Source organism: Diceros bicornis, chromosome 20, assembly GCF_020826845.1.
Source record: "Diceros bicornis minor isolate mBicDic1 chromosome 20, mDicBic1.mat.cur, whole genome shotgun sequence".
NCBI classification, from domain to species: Eukaryota; Metazoa; Chordata; class Mammalia; order Perissodactyla; family Rhinocerotidae; genus Diceros; species Diceros bicornis.
This window is the reverse complement of record NC_080759.1, coordinates 14061888-14077650: the sequence shown is the minus strand read 5'-3', so window position 1 is coordinate 14077650 and position 15763 is coordinate 14061888. Positions and strand designations below refer to the sequence as shown.

Sequence of the window (15763 nt, the reverse complement as noted above, 5' to 3'; positions counted from 1 at the left end):
GAGCTGAGGAGTGGTTTTGAGATATACTAGAAATTGCAGAGAAACGAAAGCTGCAACCCCCACCCCTCTGAGAGTTTTCAGTGTTCTGCTTTTCTCTGCCTCGCGTAAAGCTTTGTTGTTGAATGTGAGTTGAGCAGAAAATGTGAATATTTTTAAATAAATCTGTTCTTACATAAATTACTTGTTTAATTATAGAAGAGTGTGTGGTGTTTGTTGCCCCTTTTAAAACATTTTTAAGAATATACTTCTTTCTTTGTTGTGTTCTCTCAACCCTTACAATTCCAATTAAGTTTTTTCTTTAACTTTTAAAAGTACGTATGCATTGGAAAAAGGAATTCAAGCAATACAGAAATATTTAAAGTAAAAGGTGAAAATCCCTCCATGCCCTCCTTCCCCACCACCTAAATTGCATCGTCTTGAACATATTTAGAAGCAGCATAGGTAGGTAGCTATTTGAAGGTAGGAAAAATCCATATAACAAAGTATTTATCTTGATCTTAAAACGAAATTTCCCCCAGTTCAAAGAAGGTAATTTAGAAATTCTATCAAAATATTTTTGTGTTTTTATATATAACTTCTAATTGATTTAGGCTCAATTAGAAAACTTTAATCTTATTAATATCAATTTATATATGGAGCTATAGTTGGACACAGTGGTATTCATTAAGTGCTCATTCCAATTTTTTGTCAGCAGTCATTCCTTTTAAAAATGTTAGCTCACATTTCACTATTGTTTGATATTTGCACAGTTTAAAAACTTATAAGGTAAAATTGGTTTGAAGTGATAATGTACATAGAAATTTTCTGCTGTAATTTCTGTATTTCACTGTTTCATATTTTGAGCAGCCCTACCTGGAACAAAACAGCAAAGTTAAAACTAAGTAATATTCTACATTAAGATAGTTAAACAAGCTTACTCTTCTTAAGATTTCTCTATTTCTCTACCATTTACTAAAGGTTCTTGATCAGAGCACTCAAGAATAGATAGGCTCCAACTTAAAATAGTTGTATTTCAGAAAGAAGGTTCTAGATACAGATCCATTTGTTTCATTGAATTTTATCAAAGGTGGTTAAAGTTCCACGACATATCAAAAAAGTACCCCCTCCCACATAATAAATGAGAAGTATAGAACTCAACTACCATATATTTATAACATTACAACTTTTAAAAACATTTAGAATCCCAGTGTGGAATTTCAGAAACATCTCTCTCACTTCTGGGATAACTGGGAACTTACTCTCAATCCCCTGCTCCAAGTGGAGTAGAGACGTTTGGTGTCGGATTGTTGGTGAGGGCTTCAATGGTATGGGACAGAGACTTCAACAGGAGTGAGCAGGAAATAGAAGAAGGTCACAGGTGATGGAGTGGGAGCCTAGGGTAAAGGAAGACTAAAGTGTCTCATGGTTTTCTGGAAGTGAGGTATTGCCAGTGTTTTGATAGCTGAAGGCTAAGTGGTGGGAAGAGGTAAGTGTGGACATTGTGGGAGATTGAGGGAATTGTGTAGAATTTACAAGTGGTAGTGAAAGAGGATCTCTGGATATCTCTTTGTTCTCCGTCAACTTTTTACTGTTAGTAGAGTCCTTGACGACTTTCTCATACATCAAGTTCCAGGGATACTTTGTTGATCCACTCTGCCCCGTGGCCACCTGTGTCTTGAGTTGGCAACCTCAATAGATTCTTAGTCTTCTTTCCGATTGCCTAGTATATTTTATTTTTAGGGATCCTCCCAGTAGTAGTAAGATTGAATCAGATCTCACCTACACTAATGTTAATATGTGACAAATATTTACCCTTAGACTACACCTGCCCATTTTTGAAAACTTTCTTGATGTGCATATAAACCACATACAGAAGTAGACACACCTGTGTAACTACTGTTGCGATCGAGAGAGAGAACACTGAAACATGTATGTGGACATTTCTTGAACTTACAAATTATATAAATAAGTGCTTCAGCTTTTCAGGTGGAGGGGGACCCAAGTGTAAATAGAGCATTTTTACTCAATTATCTTACCAACACCACAACAATGACAGTAATACGTGCCATATTTGTTTTTAAGCGTTGCAAAAATGGGAGAAAAAAGCCTAGGGAACCTTTTACAAGGTTCTGAAAAATGGCTTTAACGCTAGGCCTTCCTACCACGTTGGCCCCACATGCACTTCCTCATGTCCTGTTAGACTCCTTGTTCTTCTGTGTTATAAGGATCCCACTCCTTTACTTTTGCCTGTTACTGAGCCACAGACTAGAAAACGTATGTGTGAACTTGTAACATGATGTGCTGCTTTGGACTAAGAGGGAGGAGAGTGGGTATATGAAATAAAACAAGGCTCTTCTATTTACCGATTAGACCCATTTATACCCATCTCCCACTGAATAGTAACTTAATTTTTTTTCCTCCTGAGAACACTCATTTTGTGTCTCATTAAAACTTATGTTTTTCTTTTCTGTTACTGGACTTACTGATGAGCCCTTAGGTGAGTGAGGAGGGATATGCATCAGTTTTCTCAAATTTTTTAGTTTCTTGTTTCTTAATGATTTCACAGTTATGGAACAATAATAACAAGGTAATAGGCCTATTTTATTCAGTATTATACTGTCTCAAGCATAGTTTAAAAAAGTGCCTGCTTCCTCTAGTCATCACTCTACTGAAGTTGGTAGGCTCTTATGGCTGCACACTTTTAATGTGGGAAGCCCTCTGGGTTAGAAGAGAAATATCCTGGGGAAAGCAGCATGAATGAGAGGAATGTATACTATGCCTGTTGCTGGCCCAGACTTGGGCCTTGTTTCATTGCTCCTGACTCTCTTGAGGCATCATGTGATGTAGTAGAGGGCACAATATTTTAGTAGGAAGTAGTTTTCTGATCCTGAATAGTGTGGAAAACTGGTATATATGTTGTCTTCCCTTTTCCTTTTATCTCCAGGTCTTCTCATATCTCTTGAGTTTCCAGTAGATATGCATAAACCCTTGCCTATTCTTAGTTTGGATCATTGGCTTTGGAAACCTTACTGCTTTCTGCCGGATAGCTTCTATGATAATAGTTTTTCTAACCTTAATTCTGCCCTTAATACATAAGTTTACGTTTTCTTTGTATTTTGTTTGAGCTCCCATGGAGCAGAATTTTTGATATTCTAGTGCAGTTTCTTCATGTTTTGGCTTTCAAAACCCATTATCTTCAATTATCTACTTCTCAACTGTGAAAGCCTCTTTAAGCACTGTCTTCTAGAATCAGGTCCATACCCACTTGTAGTTATATTCTTTTTGTAAATACAACTAACCAGATAAATTTGCGCAGTAGAATTCCTAGCAGATGGAATCTCACAGTGAAAACCTTTAGGCTTGAAAGTGTCGAAAAGAAGGCTGGTGTAGCTGGAGAGTAGTGTGAAAAGTTAGATGAGTTCAGAGAGAGGTAGGCAGGAGCCAGGTCAAATGGGGCTGAGTCAACTGATCAGGAGTTTGGATTTTCAAGTGTAATGGGAAGTTATTGAAAGGTTATATACCCTTGCTTTAAGCAAGGGAGATGTGATCAAATTTTGCAAAAGAGCAATCTGGTCAGCTCTGTGGAGAATGGATTACAGGAAGCCAAGAGTGGAAGTGGCCCATTTGGGAAGTTCTGCAGTAGTAGTTCAAACCAGAGACAGAATTGACTTGTAGCACAGTGTTCATAGTAGGAACATAGACAAGTAGAAACGAAAAATTTCAGAGATAGATGTGACAGAATTTGATGATGAATTGGGCATTGGAAGAGTAGATGAGAAGAAAGGTCAAAATTGAATCCCAGGTTTCTGGCTTGAGTCACTGCGTAGAGAGAACTGCTCTTCACTCGGATAAGGACAACTGGAAGAGATTGATTTTGATTTGATTTTCTGTTTTGTTTTGGTTTCTTTGTTTTTGTTGGGGGAAGCACTCGAAAGTTTGTTGTTAGATATCTTCGGTTTGAGGTGAGACTGCCAGGAGTGGGTGAGAAGGATGCAGAGGTACTTAGGGTTCTGGAGCTCAGAGAGAGGTTGTGGTGTGTGCTAGCAGTATTTAGAAGGAATTTGACAGTGAGCCTGCACAAGGCAGGTCTAAATATACAATGATCGCTCATTTTCTCTATAAGAAGAGTCTACGTAAGGTTTTTTGGTCAGCTTGAATACATTATACTTCTAGAGCTATAACAAAATAGTCAAATGTCTGTTACATTAAGTTAGTTTAATTACATGTGCATATTTTAAAAATAAAGTAAAATGTTACTTTACAGTTTTTTTCTCTTATTTCATGATACAGTTTTATTCAAATGTTTCATATAAATCTTTGACATCTTCATCATTGTTGTGTCTTCATCATTGCCCAAATCCCTTTTTAATCACGTAACACTGTTTCCTGGAGCACATTATTTTCATTTGTGTCTGACTCATGTGACATACAGCACTCTCCCAATAATTTAACTCCAAGCCACAAGTACCTTTACATATAACTTTAATTATATTAGCACAGTGGGCTTTTTTTCATTTGCTCTGAAGGTATATATTCATGATTAACTTGTAATCATTTATTGTATAGCTTTGCTGTCAACAATGTCTAACATTTACAATGGTGAGGTCATACCCCCAACCCCATAATTACCAAATCTCTATTAAATTCTTTTATATCCCTTTTTAAAAAACAACCAATCTGTCAAGTTACTCCTATAAATATCCTGAATGAGCACTGATGGGGTTTTTTCATCCTAATATCTTTTCCAAAGAATTTTGTACCAGTCATTGAGCATCATCTTTTTATGGAACCTTAGTATGTTTAAGCGTTGTTTTCATCAGGCACATTTCTTAAAGCATAGTCTTTCTCTTGCAAGTTACGTCAGATGGCAGTTTCTTTTCATCCCACTGTACAGAGATCATTATAATTATTTCTTATTGTTGTAAAGATAATGGCTTGTTTTTTTGCCTGTGTATGTGCACTCAAAAAAGAGTTAATTGGGGGAATGGTTTATAATATAAAAGCCTTTGTAAAGATCATTGTTGGGTGTAAAAAATTCAACTTTCATTTTAAAATAACTTTTTCAGTTTCCACTATGAATTTTTTATCCTATTTCCTGGCCAGTATCCATCAGGAGAAACTAGATTTATTAATATGCTTTAATTTGTAGAAAGAATGTATGTTTCCATTTAAGTGACCAAGTATTTGCAGCCTAGGTCTTGGAAAATATCTAGAGGGGGAAAAAAAACTAATTTTAGTGTAAATGTCACCATTTCTGTAGCTTCTGGTGTGGTAGAAATTCTGGAATAAGACTGATAAATCAGGGCTTTCTTCTTTTGCCTTTTTCTTTTAATAAATTGCTGTTCTTTGCTTAGTCTTGTTAAATGATATAAGCAGAGAAGTATAGTTAAAAGAATATTTTATTTGTTGTGGCTTTTAGTACTTAAAACTTATTTATTTTCTTAAATTACCCTAACTTCAGTGACCTCCTATATTTAAGATATAATACTGTGGAAGTGACTTCAAATATTAATTAGATGTGATATATAAATAGCATAATTGTGGTCTGGTTAGATCAGAGAAAATCCTAAAGTGACTGAGGTTCTGATTCATTTCTTTCTTGGGTCTGCTACTATGAAAAACTTAAATCATCAATTTTAGATTATAAAACCATTCAGAAAAGGTAATTGAAAATTTTGCCTGTGTTGTGCATGCCTCTTTTTGTCCCAGGTCCAAGGGGACGAAGATGAGGTAAATATGTAAATCCATCACTTACAGAGAAGTAATTTAAGGCACATGCTCTATGATGATGCATCAGCTGTCCAAAAAATGGAAGTGTAAAATGCTCACTAGAAAAATACTGATAAAAAATGGACAAGTAGAAAATAGAGTCCTGTTCACAGTCTAATATTTATTGGTTAGGCTAACCAAATGAATATTAGAATATTTCATTTATTTGTACCTTTGGGGATTAAAAATTTTGCTTTATCTTTCTAAGGGCGTTTAGTTATCTGAACACCTGTGGTTGGGTTCATAATGATATGAAAAGTCAGAAATAATTTTAAGCCAGCATGATTTTTTGAGTTGGGTGAATAAACAAGAAAGATGGATTGATTTTTTTTCTTTAGTACATAGTTTTCAAAAGCAAGGAAAATCACTCTGCATGAAGTTTCTGCAATTCATATACTCTATAGATAGATACTTTTTTATACTCAGAAAGTGCCTTAACATGTCATACTTTTAGGAAATACTAAGATAAGATTAAGAACTATACTTTTACTAATGTGCATTTGACTGAGAAAGAAGAATTTACTTAAAACTATGTGGAATTGTTTTAAATGATCAGATAGTCTTTACTGAGTACAATTTTTCATGCCCTCACCCGTTTACTTAATGTTTGTGTATGTGTAACATCACTTAGCACCTACTTGAAGAACAAAACCTGTCTTCCCTCTGTAGTGTGTTTGTGACCTGTGTCTATGTGAATAAATTAATATGTCAACCAAGTATGTAAAATAAGAAAAGTGTTTGTGACAAGTAAAAAGGAAGAAAATGTTCAGGTTACTAACACTTTTTTCCCTTCTGTTTTACTTTCCTTCTCCTCTTTCATCCTTGATGTTAAACTTTCCTTGCGTTTTCTAAAATGAATGTTTCAGAAATAGATTCCAACATAACCACTTTCTGTTGTGTTTTCTACCTCATGTCTAGTGTAATCAGTTGTAATATGTTGTCTACAACTCAGCTATCCATACTTGTAATTTAAAAAAGAAGTAAATATTATAAAAAGAAAACAAGGGAGGGCAGTTCTCAAGCTTTGGGATCATTAATTCCCATGATTGATTATTGAGTGTTCACAGAATGCATGATGTTACTCTCTGGGACATAAAAAAAAAAAATAAACGGAGCACTTGGGCTATGCTTCAAGTTACTTATACTCTTAGGGAGAGCAGGCATGAAAAATTAAAGGACATTAGGAGAAAGTAGTATAAAAGATGCCACAAGAGTTGCATGCCAGATGAGTAGTGCAGAGGTTTTATATTACTGGAAATTCAAAGGATAGAGTGCTCAATTCCAGTGGATTAGAAAGTGGTCAGGGAAGGCTTCGTGAAGGAAGCATAAATTAAGGTGAATAGAAAAAGGAGGGAGAACGTTGTGAGGAGCAAGAAGGCAGTAAGCAGATATTGGAGTCAGGGACCCCATTGTATTCAGGAGGTGGGTTTAGTAGAGTGTGTTGAGGCTCTTGATAGCCCTTGAAAGTTCTTAAATTAAGGAGAAAGAATGAAGTTTACCAGACTGGAATAGAAAGTACCCATTTGCCTCCTTGAAGCCCTCAGTAATGAGGATACTAATAGAATCAGTTGGGTTCCATTTAACATTGTGTAGTAAAAAATAAGTTTGTTTATATCAAAATTGGGATTTCTTTATTTAGGAGGAAGATCTATCCTAATGCAATCAATAAAAGATGAGTTAACTTGAAAATTCTAAGACCTCAAGTGATGGTAGAATGATCAACTCTCTAGGGGCCAATGATGAGAATTAGAGAAGAATAATTTGCCAGGGCTTCTTTAACACTGACCAGATGACAGGACACTGACTTTAGACAAGTGCCAATTAATGAGTAAAACTGAGAAAGCCAGTTACTCAGGACATCATAACTTGATTTAAAACAGAAAAAAGAACATCTCATTTGTTGCTTAATTCTTTCCTGTAGATTTTTAGTCCACAGTGAACTCCTGAGCTTATAGCACAGCTTGTCTCAGTTTTTTCCTCTGAATCAGAGAAGAGGTAACATTCAAATGTGTAACACACTTTCCTATGTGCAAAATTATGTGCACTAGACTTTAAGCTTCCGTTAGTTTCTGAGTTCCCTGAGGTGGCCATCTTTTTTTATCCCTAGGGCCTATAATGATGTCTGACACATTTTATAGGCTCATAAAATGCTGACTAAAATGAGTGAACTTAACCGTGGTGACCTGTTCACGAGGAACGGTTGGCCTGGGTATACGACCATTTTTTCTAATCACGTCCTTCTCTGTAAATTAATTGATATCCTAGTATAAGTCCGTCTCCTTTTTATTAATACTCAGTGAGCCAGTCTTCTGAAGTCTGCTCTTGGAACTACACCAAGATGTAAAGTTTGGGCTGGAATAATCAATAATCAGTTTTTGTGTTTTTTTTTAAGCTCGTGAGTATTGGTTTTTCTACTGTGCTGGAGAAGCTATATATAGACTAGCATGGAGTTTAGCTAATCCTTTTAGGGACTCTAAGTTGTTGTGTCCTTTCAGTTCATGTGAACTGTCACTTTTTTTGTGAGGAAGATTAGCCCTGAGCTAACATCCATGCCATTCCTCCTCTTTTTGCTGAGGAAGACTGGCCCTGAGCTAACATCCGTGCCGATCTTCCTCCACTTTATGTGGGACACCACCACAGCATGGTCTGACGAGCTGTGTGCCGGTGTGCTCCCAGGATCCGAACCTGAACCGCCAGCAGCGGAGCGTGTGCACTTAAGCGCTACGCCACGGTGCCAGCCCCTGAACTGTCAGTTCTTAGTAAGCACTGGTTTGAGGGGTTGAGAACTGAGTAAGATCTAAGATTACTTGGTTTCCTCTGACTGCCTTCACTTCTTCCACGTTATACCCGACACCAGATTTTGAATGAATGGGCATGGGAGGACTGTTAGAAGATGACACACTCAGAAGAATTCTTATAAAATGTTACTCATAACTCCAATGTGTAACACTTAAAGGAAAAACTGGGCTGTTTTTCATCAAAAAAAACAAAACAAAACAGAATAACACCTAGTTCCTGGTTTGTTCTATTTAAAGAGATAATATATGTAAGATGATCTAAGTACAATGTCTTTTCTCCTTCCTTTCTTCCTTCAAACCTGTTTTCATTTCATTCTTGGTTTATAGCTCTCCTTTGATTGTCTCCATTTTAAATGTCTAATCACAATTTAAAGCATTTAATTCAGAAATATGTGGCTTATATAAAATGAGACTGATTCTTAATTTGTAAAAGACAAGGGTCAAAAGTATTGTGAATAAAAAGTGACACGAAGGCTTAATACTCAAAACTTCATAAAGAGTACTGTCTATAAAAGAAATTTATTTTAAAGGCTTCATTTAAAAATGTTACATTTATACATTTGGAGGGAACATTTTTATAATACTTAGAAAAGGAGAAAAAGAATTTATAACTTATTAGTGTTTCTTTTCTTTAAATATCTATTCCATCTGCCAGGAAAGTGTAAGCTTCTTTTGGCTTTTTGTTATCCCTAACATTTGGAGGTACTTTTCCCAGACTGCTTAATGAGTGGTAATTGAAGTGAGTTCTTTTGAGTGCTTTTTGAACTTGAGTGCTTTGAAGATGATTATTGTATAACTTCTCCTTGTACTGATCCCAGAATATGGCATGGATACTCTCTTTCCACTCTTTGTCTTCAATCCGTCACCATTTCTAGAGTCAACTCTTCCCATTCAAAGCCAGCTTGCATACTTTTCTACCCTGGGCCATAGTCATTTTCCCTTTTTCTGAACTTGGAGTCTGTGCCTCACCCCCTCTGGCACTTAATAGGTGCTCCAGAGTGAGCATGGTTTTCCCTGTCTACTGGAATAATTCCCCCTACCCCAATCTTCCAGCTAGGTCTCTGCCTCTTATGTCCTTTTCTGTGTAGTATGCGTCACATTCCAATGAAAACAATAACTGACCGACTGACTGACTGAGGTTGCCTCACCTCCTTTACCTCACCCCTATTAGACAGTCGTCTCTCCAAGCCTCATACTTGGTAAAACTAGAAATCCAGCTGGAGGCGAGAGGGAGAGAGGGGAGAGTGAGCTCCAGTGATCACATGACTGACTTCTCCAAGCCTATATAAGCCTGGGCCAGGACAATAGTCTTTCTTCCTAAATAGCATGTACAGGCTGAGCAGAGGTTGGACCTATATCCTCTGGCCTGTGTCCAGTCTGCTTCTGTGAATGTCATTATCCATTCTTTATTCTAATTAACACTTCTTTTTGTCAACCATTCACTAATGCTAACTTTTGGCTTTCTATAAATCTCAGTTTTCTGAATTCATTTAGATTTCTTGTAGAACTTTTCAAGTTTTATTCTGATTCCAGCAGTGTCATCTAAGGAGTCTAATCAGGGGCCGGCCTGGTGGCATAGTGGTTAAGTTTGCTTACTCTGCTTTGGTGGCCCGGGGTTCGCCAGTTCGGATCCCGGGCGTGAACCAACACACCGCTCATCAAGCTATGCTGTGGCAGCATCCCACATACAAAATAGAGGAAGATTGGCACAGATGTTAGCTCAGGCACAATCTTCTTCAAGCAAAAAAAAAAAAAAAGTCTAATCATTTATGAGAAAGGGGTGAAGTTGCTGCTTTTGGCAAGAATTGTGCACTCAAAAGTTTATCCTATCCATGCTGTAGTTTGATTATCAAAATATATTCTCAGCCTTGAAGGCTCAGTCTCTAATGTTCATGTCTGAATTGAAACCCGATGATCTAGATCTGGATCATTTATTAATTCAGCATAGTGCTAATTACTTTTTTTCTAATGATGACAAAGATATAACTTTTTACCTTCTCCTCAGAAACAGGTGTGCCCATGCCGGTAGCACCAACAGTATGATAATTTGAAGTAAAACCTATAATCAAACGAGCTGATTGCCAAATTATACCATTTTTATCTCTCTTCTGCACTCCCTTGTAATTAATATTCACCTACGTAATAGAACACAGTCACACTCGGTTTGCCAGGTATCTGTTAGGAAAATTCATAATCAGTCTTGAGAAAATACACAGTAATTCCATTGATTTCTTGTGAAATTTCCAGTTTTCCTAGAAGGTGTGGGGTTGATGCTTCAAGGTGATGTAAGTAGAGAAGGCAGCTGCTTGAACAGATTGTCCCTAAATAATAATGATGTAAAGGCCTGGTAAAGAGCCCTGGAAGCTATAGTAGAGAGAGTTTTTGTCCTTTCAACTAATTGAGATTAGTTGTTGAGAATGTTCCTATGTTAAAAAGGAATCTCAGGCCCTGCCTGCCTTAGCATGCTATCGTGGATTAGTGGTGAATTATTCTGCAGTAGGAAGGGAAAATGGCTATATTCCCCTCATGTGTCTGCCATCCCCAAGTCCATCCTTCATTTTAGAGACAAGGGGACCAACATCTAGAGAAATTCACTAATATCTTAAGTAGGATCACACAATTAGTGGCTGAACTTTTAGTGCAAGATCTTGGTTTTCTAATTCTTTTTTCTGGGATGTTTCTCACTAAACCAAATAAGGCAGACTGTATGTGTGCTTCTTTCTTTAGAGATTTTTTAGTTCTTATATAAAGGAAATACGACATCAAAAACATATACTCCTGCAATAGGATGCTATATGCAGATTAGAATGTATCAGAATGATATCAACTAGTTGTTATTTTGCCCATCTGGTTATTTAGTTCTCTAAAATCTGATCACATTAGAATGTACAGACAAAAGGCTTTGACTTTGCAAAGGTGGTGACATGACCCAAAGTGTGCTGACCTTGGGAAATACTTTACTGAACATTTAAAAAATTAATTATGCATGTTAATGCAGCATGAGAAACATGACGTGCCCCTTGTAGGAATAATACTCTAAGTTCCCTGGAGACAAGAGTTATAATTTATTCAGTTAGTTTTATATTCAGATGGTATAGTTTAGTGTGCCAGTGAGTGGTTATGTACTTCCACTTTTAAAAAGTCAGGTTTATTAAGGCATAGTTTACATAGAGTAAAACCTCTTTTAAGCATACAGTTTTGACAAATGTACACAATCTGTAACCACTACCACATTCAAGATATAGAACATTTCCATCATCCCAGAAAGTTCCCTTGTGTCCCTTTGCCTAGTAACCACTGATCAAATAATTTTGCCTTTCAAGAAAGTCACATAAATGGAGACAGGCAATATGTAGCCTTTTTTAGTCTGTTTTATTTCTCTTAGCATAATGTTTTTGAGATTTATCTAAGTTGTTGCATGTGTTTCTAGTTTTCTTTTTATTGCTGACTACTCTTCCATTGAATGAGTGTCCCACAATTTGTTTATCCATTCACTAGTTGACAGACATTTGGGTCATTTGCACTTTTGGATTAGTATGAATAAAGCTACCATAAATATTCACCTACAAACCTGAGGATACTTGTTTTGGTTTTTGGTAAATACCTGGGAATGGGATTGCTTAGTTGTGTTGAGTGCGTTTAACTTGACAGAAACTGCCCATGTGTTTTCCAAAATGGATATGCCATTTTGTATTCTTACCAGCAAGGTATGGGAGGTCCTGTTGTTTCTCATTCTTGCCAGCGTGTGGTATTGTCAGTCTTCTTGCTTTTACTTTAATTAAAATCTTGTGGTTTTAATTTGCATTTCTCTGGTGACTAATGATACTGAACATCTTTTCAGGTACTTGTATGCCCTCTGTATATCTTCTTTGGTGAAGTGTCTGTTTAAAATTTTGCCCATTTTTAAATGGGTTTTTGTCTTATTGAGTTTTCAGAGTTCTTTTTATATTCTGGATCCAAGTCCTTTATCAGATACATGTTTTACAAATATTTTTCCATCTATGGCTTGTCTTTTCTTTTTATTGACAGTGTCTTCAGAAGAGTGGAGATTTTTAATCTTCAATACTTTTGTATCTTTTTAGTTATAAAATTAACACAACTATTATAATAAATTAAAGAATATTAAAGTATTTCTTTCCTATCTAATCTTATCCTTCTAGTATTTAAGCACACTAATAATCTAGTGAAAGAGAAAATTTTAATGTTATATGCAAAGGTAAAATTTCTTCTTTAAGAAATATATTTTGAAAGTTTTTTTTATGTTTAACAACTAAAATTTCTCTTTATGTTCAAGAGTATAATTAGGGGGAAAAGAAGAGTTACCTGTTGAAATATTCCAGTTTAACTTGCTTTGCTTTTCTTTTATTCTAGTGTTATCCAGGATAAATTCTGTGGGATTATAAACATCTCAGTGGAGGGCCTACATGATGTCATGACGGAAGATCCTGAAACAGGAACTTATAAAGAGTAGGTGGAACGTTTAATTAATTTCATTTGGACTTGGGAGGGGCAGTTAAGTACATCCTGTATGATTTCTGTTCGCTATCACCATATAAGTACAGGAAGGCAACTTTTTAATTTTGTTCTTCATAAAGAAACAGTTTTATTTTGCATGTAATATTGTTTGATCTGAGATCAGCTTTATTTTTGTTATAGTGAAATTCTGAATTGGGCTTCTTTGGTCTAATCATTTTATGATTTGACATTAGGTTTTTTAAAAATCCAAGTGTATTTTAGCATATAAATTCTTTTTTTAAGACATTTTGAATATATCTTCTTTTCAATGAAGTTCCCCTGCCTTTCAGGCAAATTATGGGGAAAAGGAGATGGGTAAGCATCCCGTGTTTGTATTTGCCTCGTTGGCGTATCACTGGCACCTTTAAGATATTAGAGGGCCATATGATACTTGACTGGTACCAAAAAAAAATAGTTAAAATTATATTTTTGGGGAGAATAGTTAAAATCATGTTATCAGGAATGCTGATAATCTTTTTATATAACTATTAATTTGAAATTTTCTTGTTTTGTTAATCATTGTATCCTTTTGTAGTTAGAATTTTTACACTTTTCCTCTTATTACTACAGGCATACCTTGGAGATATTGCGGGTTTGGTTCAGATCACCGCAATAGAGCGAATATTGCAATAAAGCAAGTCACATGAATTTTTTGATTTCCCAGTGCATGTAGAAGTTATATTTACATTATACTGTAGTCTATTAAGTGTGCAATAGCATTATTTCAAAAAGAACAATGTACATACCTTAATTAAGAAATACTTTATTGCTAAAAAACACTAACCATTATCTGAGCCTTTAGCAAGTCGTAATCTGTTTGCTGGTGGAGAGTCTTGTAAAAAATGCAATATTGGGCCGGCCCCGTGGCTTAGTGGTTAAGTGCGTGCACTCCGCTGCTGGTGGCCCGGGTTCGGATCCCAGGCGTGCACCGACGTACTGCTTCTCTGGCCATGCTGAGGCCGCGTCCCACATACAGCAACTAGAAGGATGTGCAGCTATGACATACAACTATCTACTGGGGCTTTGGGGAAAAAGAAAGAAATAAATAAAATTTAAAAAATGCAATATCTGTGAAGAGCAGTAAAGGGAAGCACAATAAAACAAGACATGCCTGTATTGATAAAGGGCATGTTGCATATAATGATAAGCGAGACTGCATGAGATTCCAGACTGCTTGGCTTCTCCTCAGTAATAACAATGAGCTGTTTTCTTTGCTCTTTATAAATCCACCTATAACAAATGGGAAAGATTACCCTTTGAATCATATTTTGTTGAAAAATATGGAAAGCAGATATATGTTGTTGAATCTTATTAAACAAAATGTGTCTGGCATGTAACTTAGCTTTTGAGAACATAGGAATTCAGATGAAGTAGAAACCTCAAACTTTTGTGATTACAAATCAGAAATAAACCATTCATGCATGTAGGCAGATTTTTTCAAGTTAATGTAGGGTTTATGGCACTTGAGTGTAAATATTGTGTTTTTATACATAATATCTGACAAAGTTTACAACTATTTGTGAAATATTTAGGATATTCAAATGTTCCTTGTCCTTCTCTTTGAAGTATATAATTTAGTTAGTGGGAGGGCATGTCTAATAGCACAGTGAAAACACTAGTAATGAGTAAAGGCAGTTATGTATGTTTTGAACAAAGCACACAAAATAGTAAAATTACAGACTGTGCTTTAGTAGGAAATCAGAGAAAGAAAAGGCACTGTTTGTTACAGTCTTCAGGGAGGGATAAGAGTGAAGATACAGGAAGTAGAACATAATTATAGTGTGGTTTAACTGGAAGTGGTTAGAGTCAGGAAGTTGTTAGAAATAAAATTTAGAAATTATCTAGTGCAGTTTCATTATTTTAAAGATCAGGATATAGAGGCTCAGAAAAGTGGAGTGACGTAGCAAAGAAGTGGAAGAGTCAAGACTAGAGCCAAGATCTTCTTACTCAGTAAGCCAAGGTCAGTCATGAAAAATGTTTCGGTTTGGAAGAGGAAAATGTTGGGCGTAAGGAAACAGACTGACTAGGAGACCGTTATAGGGATCCAGACTAGAAAGGCCCAGACTTGAGGGTTAGGGTGCATAGGTAGCTGGAACATATGACCACTGTTTGCTTTTCCTCCCCAGAATTTTTACCCTGGGGTGGTATTTGGCCTGTGGAAGCACAGTGTAGAAACCATTGACCTAACTTTTCTGAGTCTCGGTTTCTAAGAAGGGTTAGACTAGATTTCTGATAAATCCTCCTATTCTGTAATTCTGTGGATTACACAGAGTTCTTTAAATTAAAGTCCATGAGAATGTAGGGTATAAATAGACTTTCAAACAGTCCATGTGAGAAACATAAAATATTTACTTATGTAGCTAACTTAGCCTTCAATTTCCCCTTCCTGTTTATTGAAACACTTTATTCAAAGAAAGTTATTCTTTCCAGTTCTGCTGAATTCCTATTGATTCTCAGTGTAGAATGAATTAGAACAAAGGAAGAAAATTCTGTTTTTTTACCTGCATAAGTGGTATATTAGTCAGGGTTCTCCAGAGAACAGAAGCAATAGGAGGTATATGTATATATATAAAGAGATTCATTATAAAGAATTGACTCATGCAATGTGGAGGCTGAGAAGTCCCCAGATCTGAAGTTGGCAAGCTAGAGACTCAGGAGAGCCAATGGTATAGTTCCAGTCCAAGTCCAAATGCTGGAAAAGC

The 15763-nt window shown here is 36.1% G+C and overlaps 1 protein-coding gene across 2 annotated transcripts in view; it reads left to right on the top strand.

The window, feature by feature from the left end:
* Positions 1-15763, top strand: part of IPO11 (importin 11) — a 221535-nt gene that overhangs the window by 160759 nt on the left and 45013 nt on the right. For both annotated transcript variants that reach the window (XM_058564010.1, XM_058564008.1), the window contains one exon: positions 12918-13013. In XM_058564010.1, coding sequence (XP_058419993.1) covers positions 12918-13013 — 96 coding nt within the window. The remainder of the gene's footprint in view (positions 1-12917; positions 13014-15763) is intronic.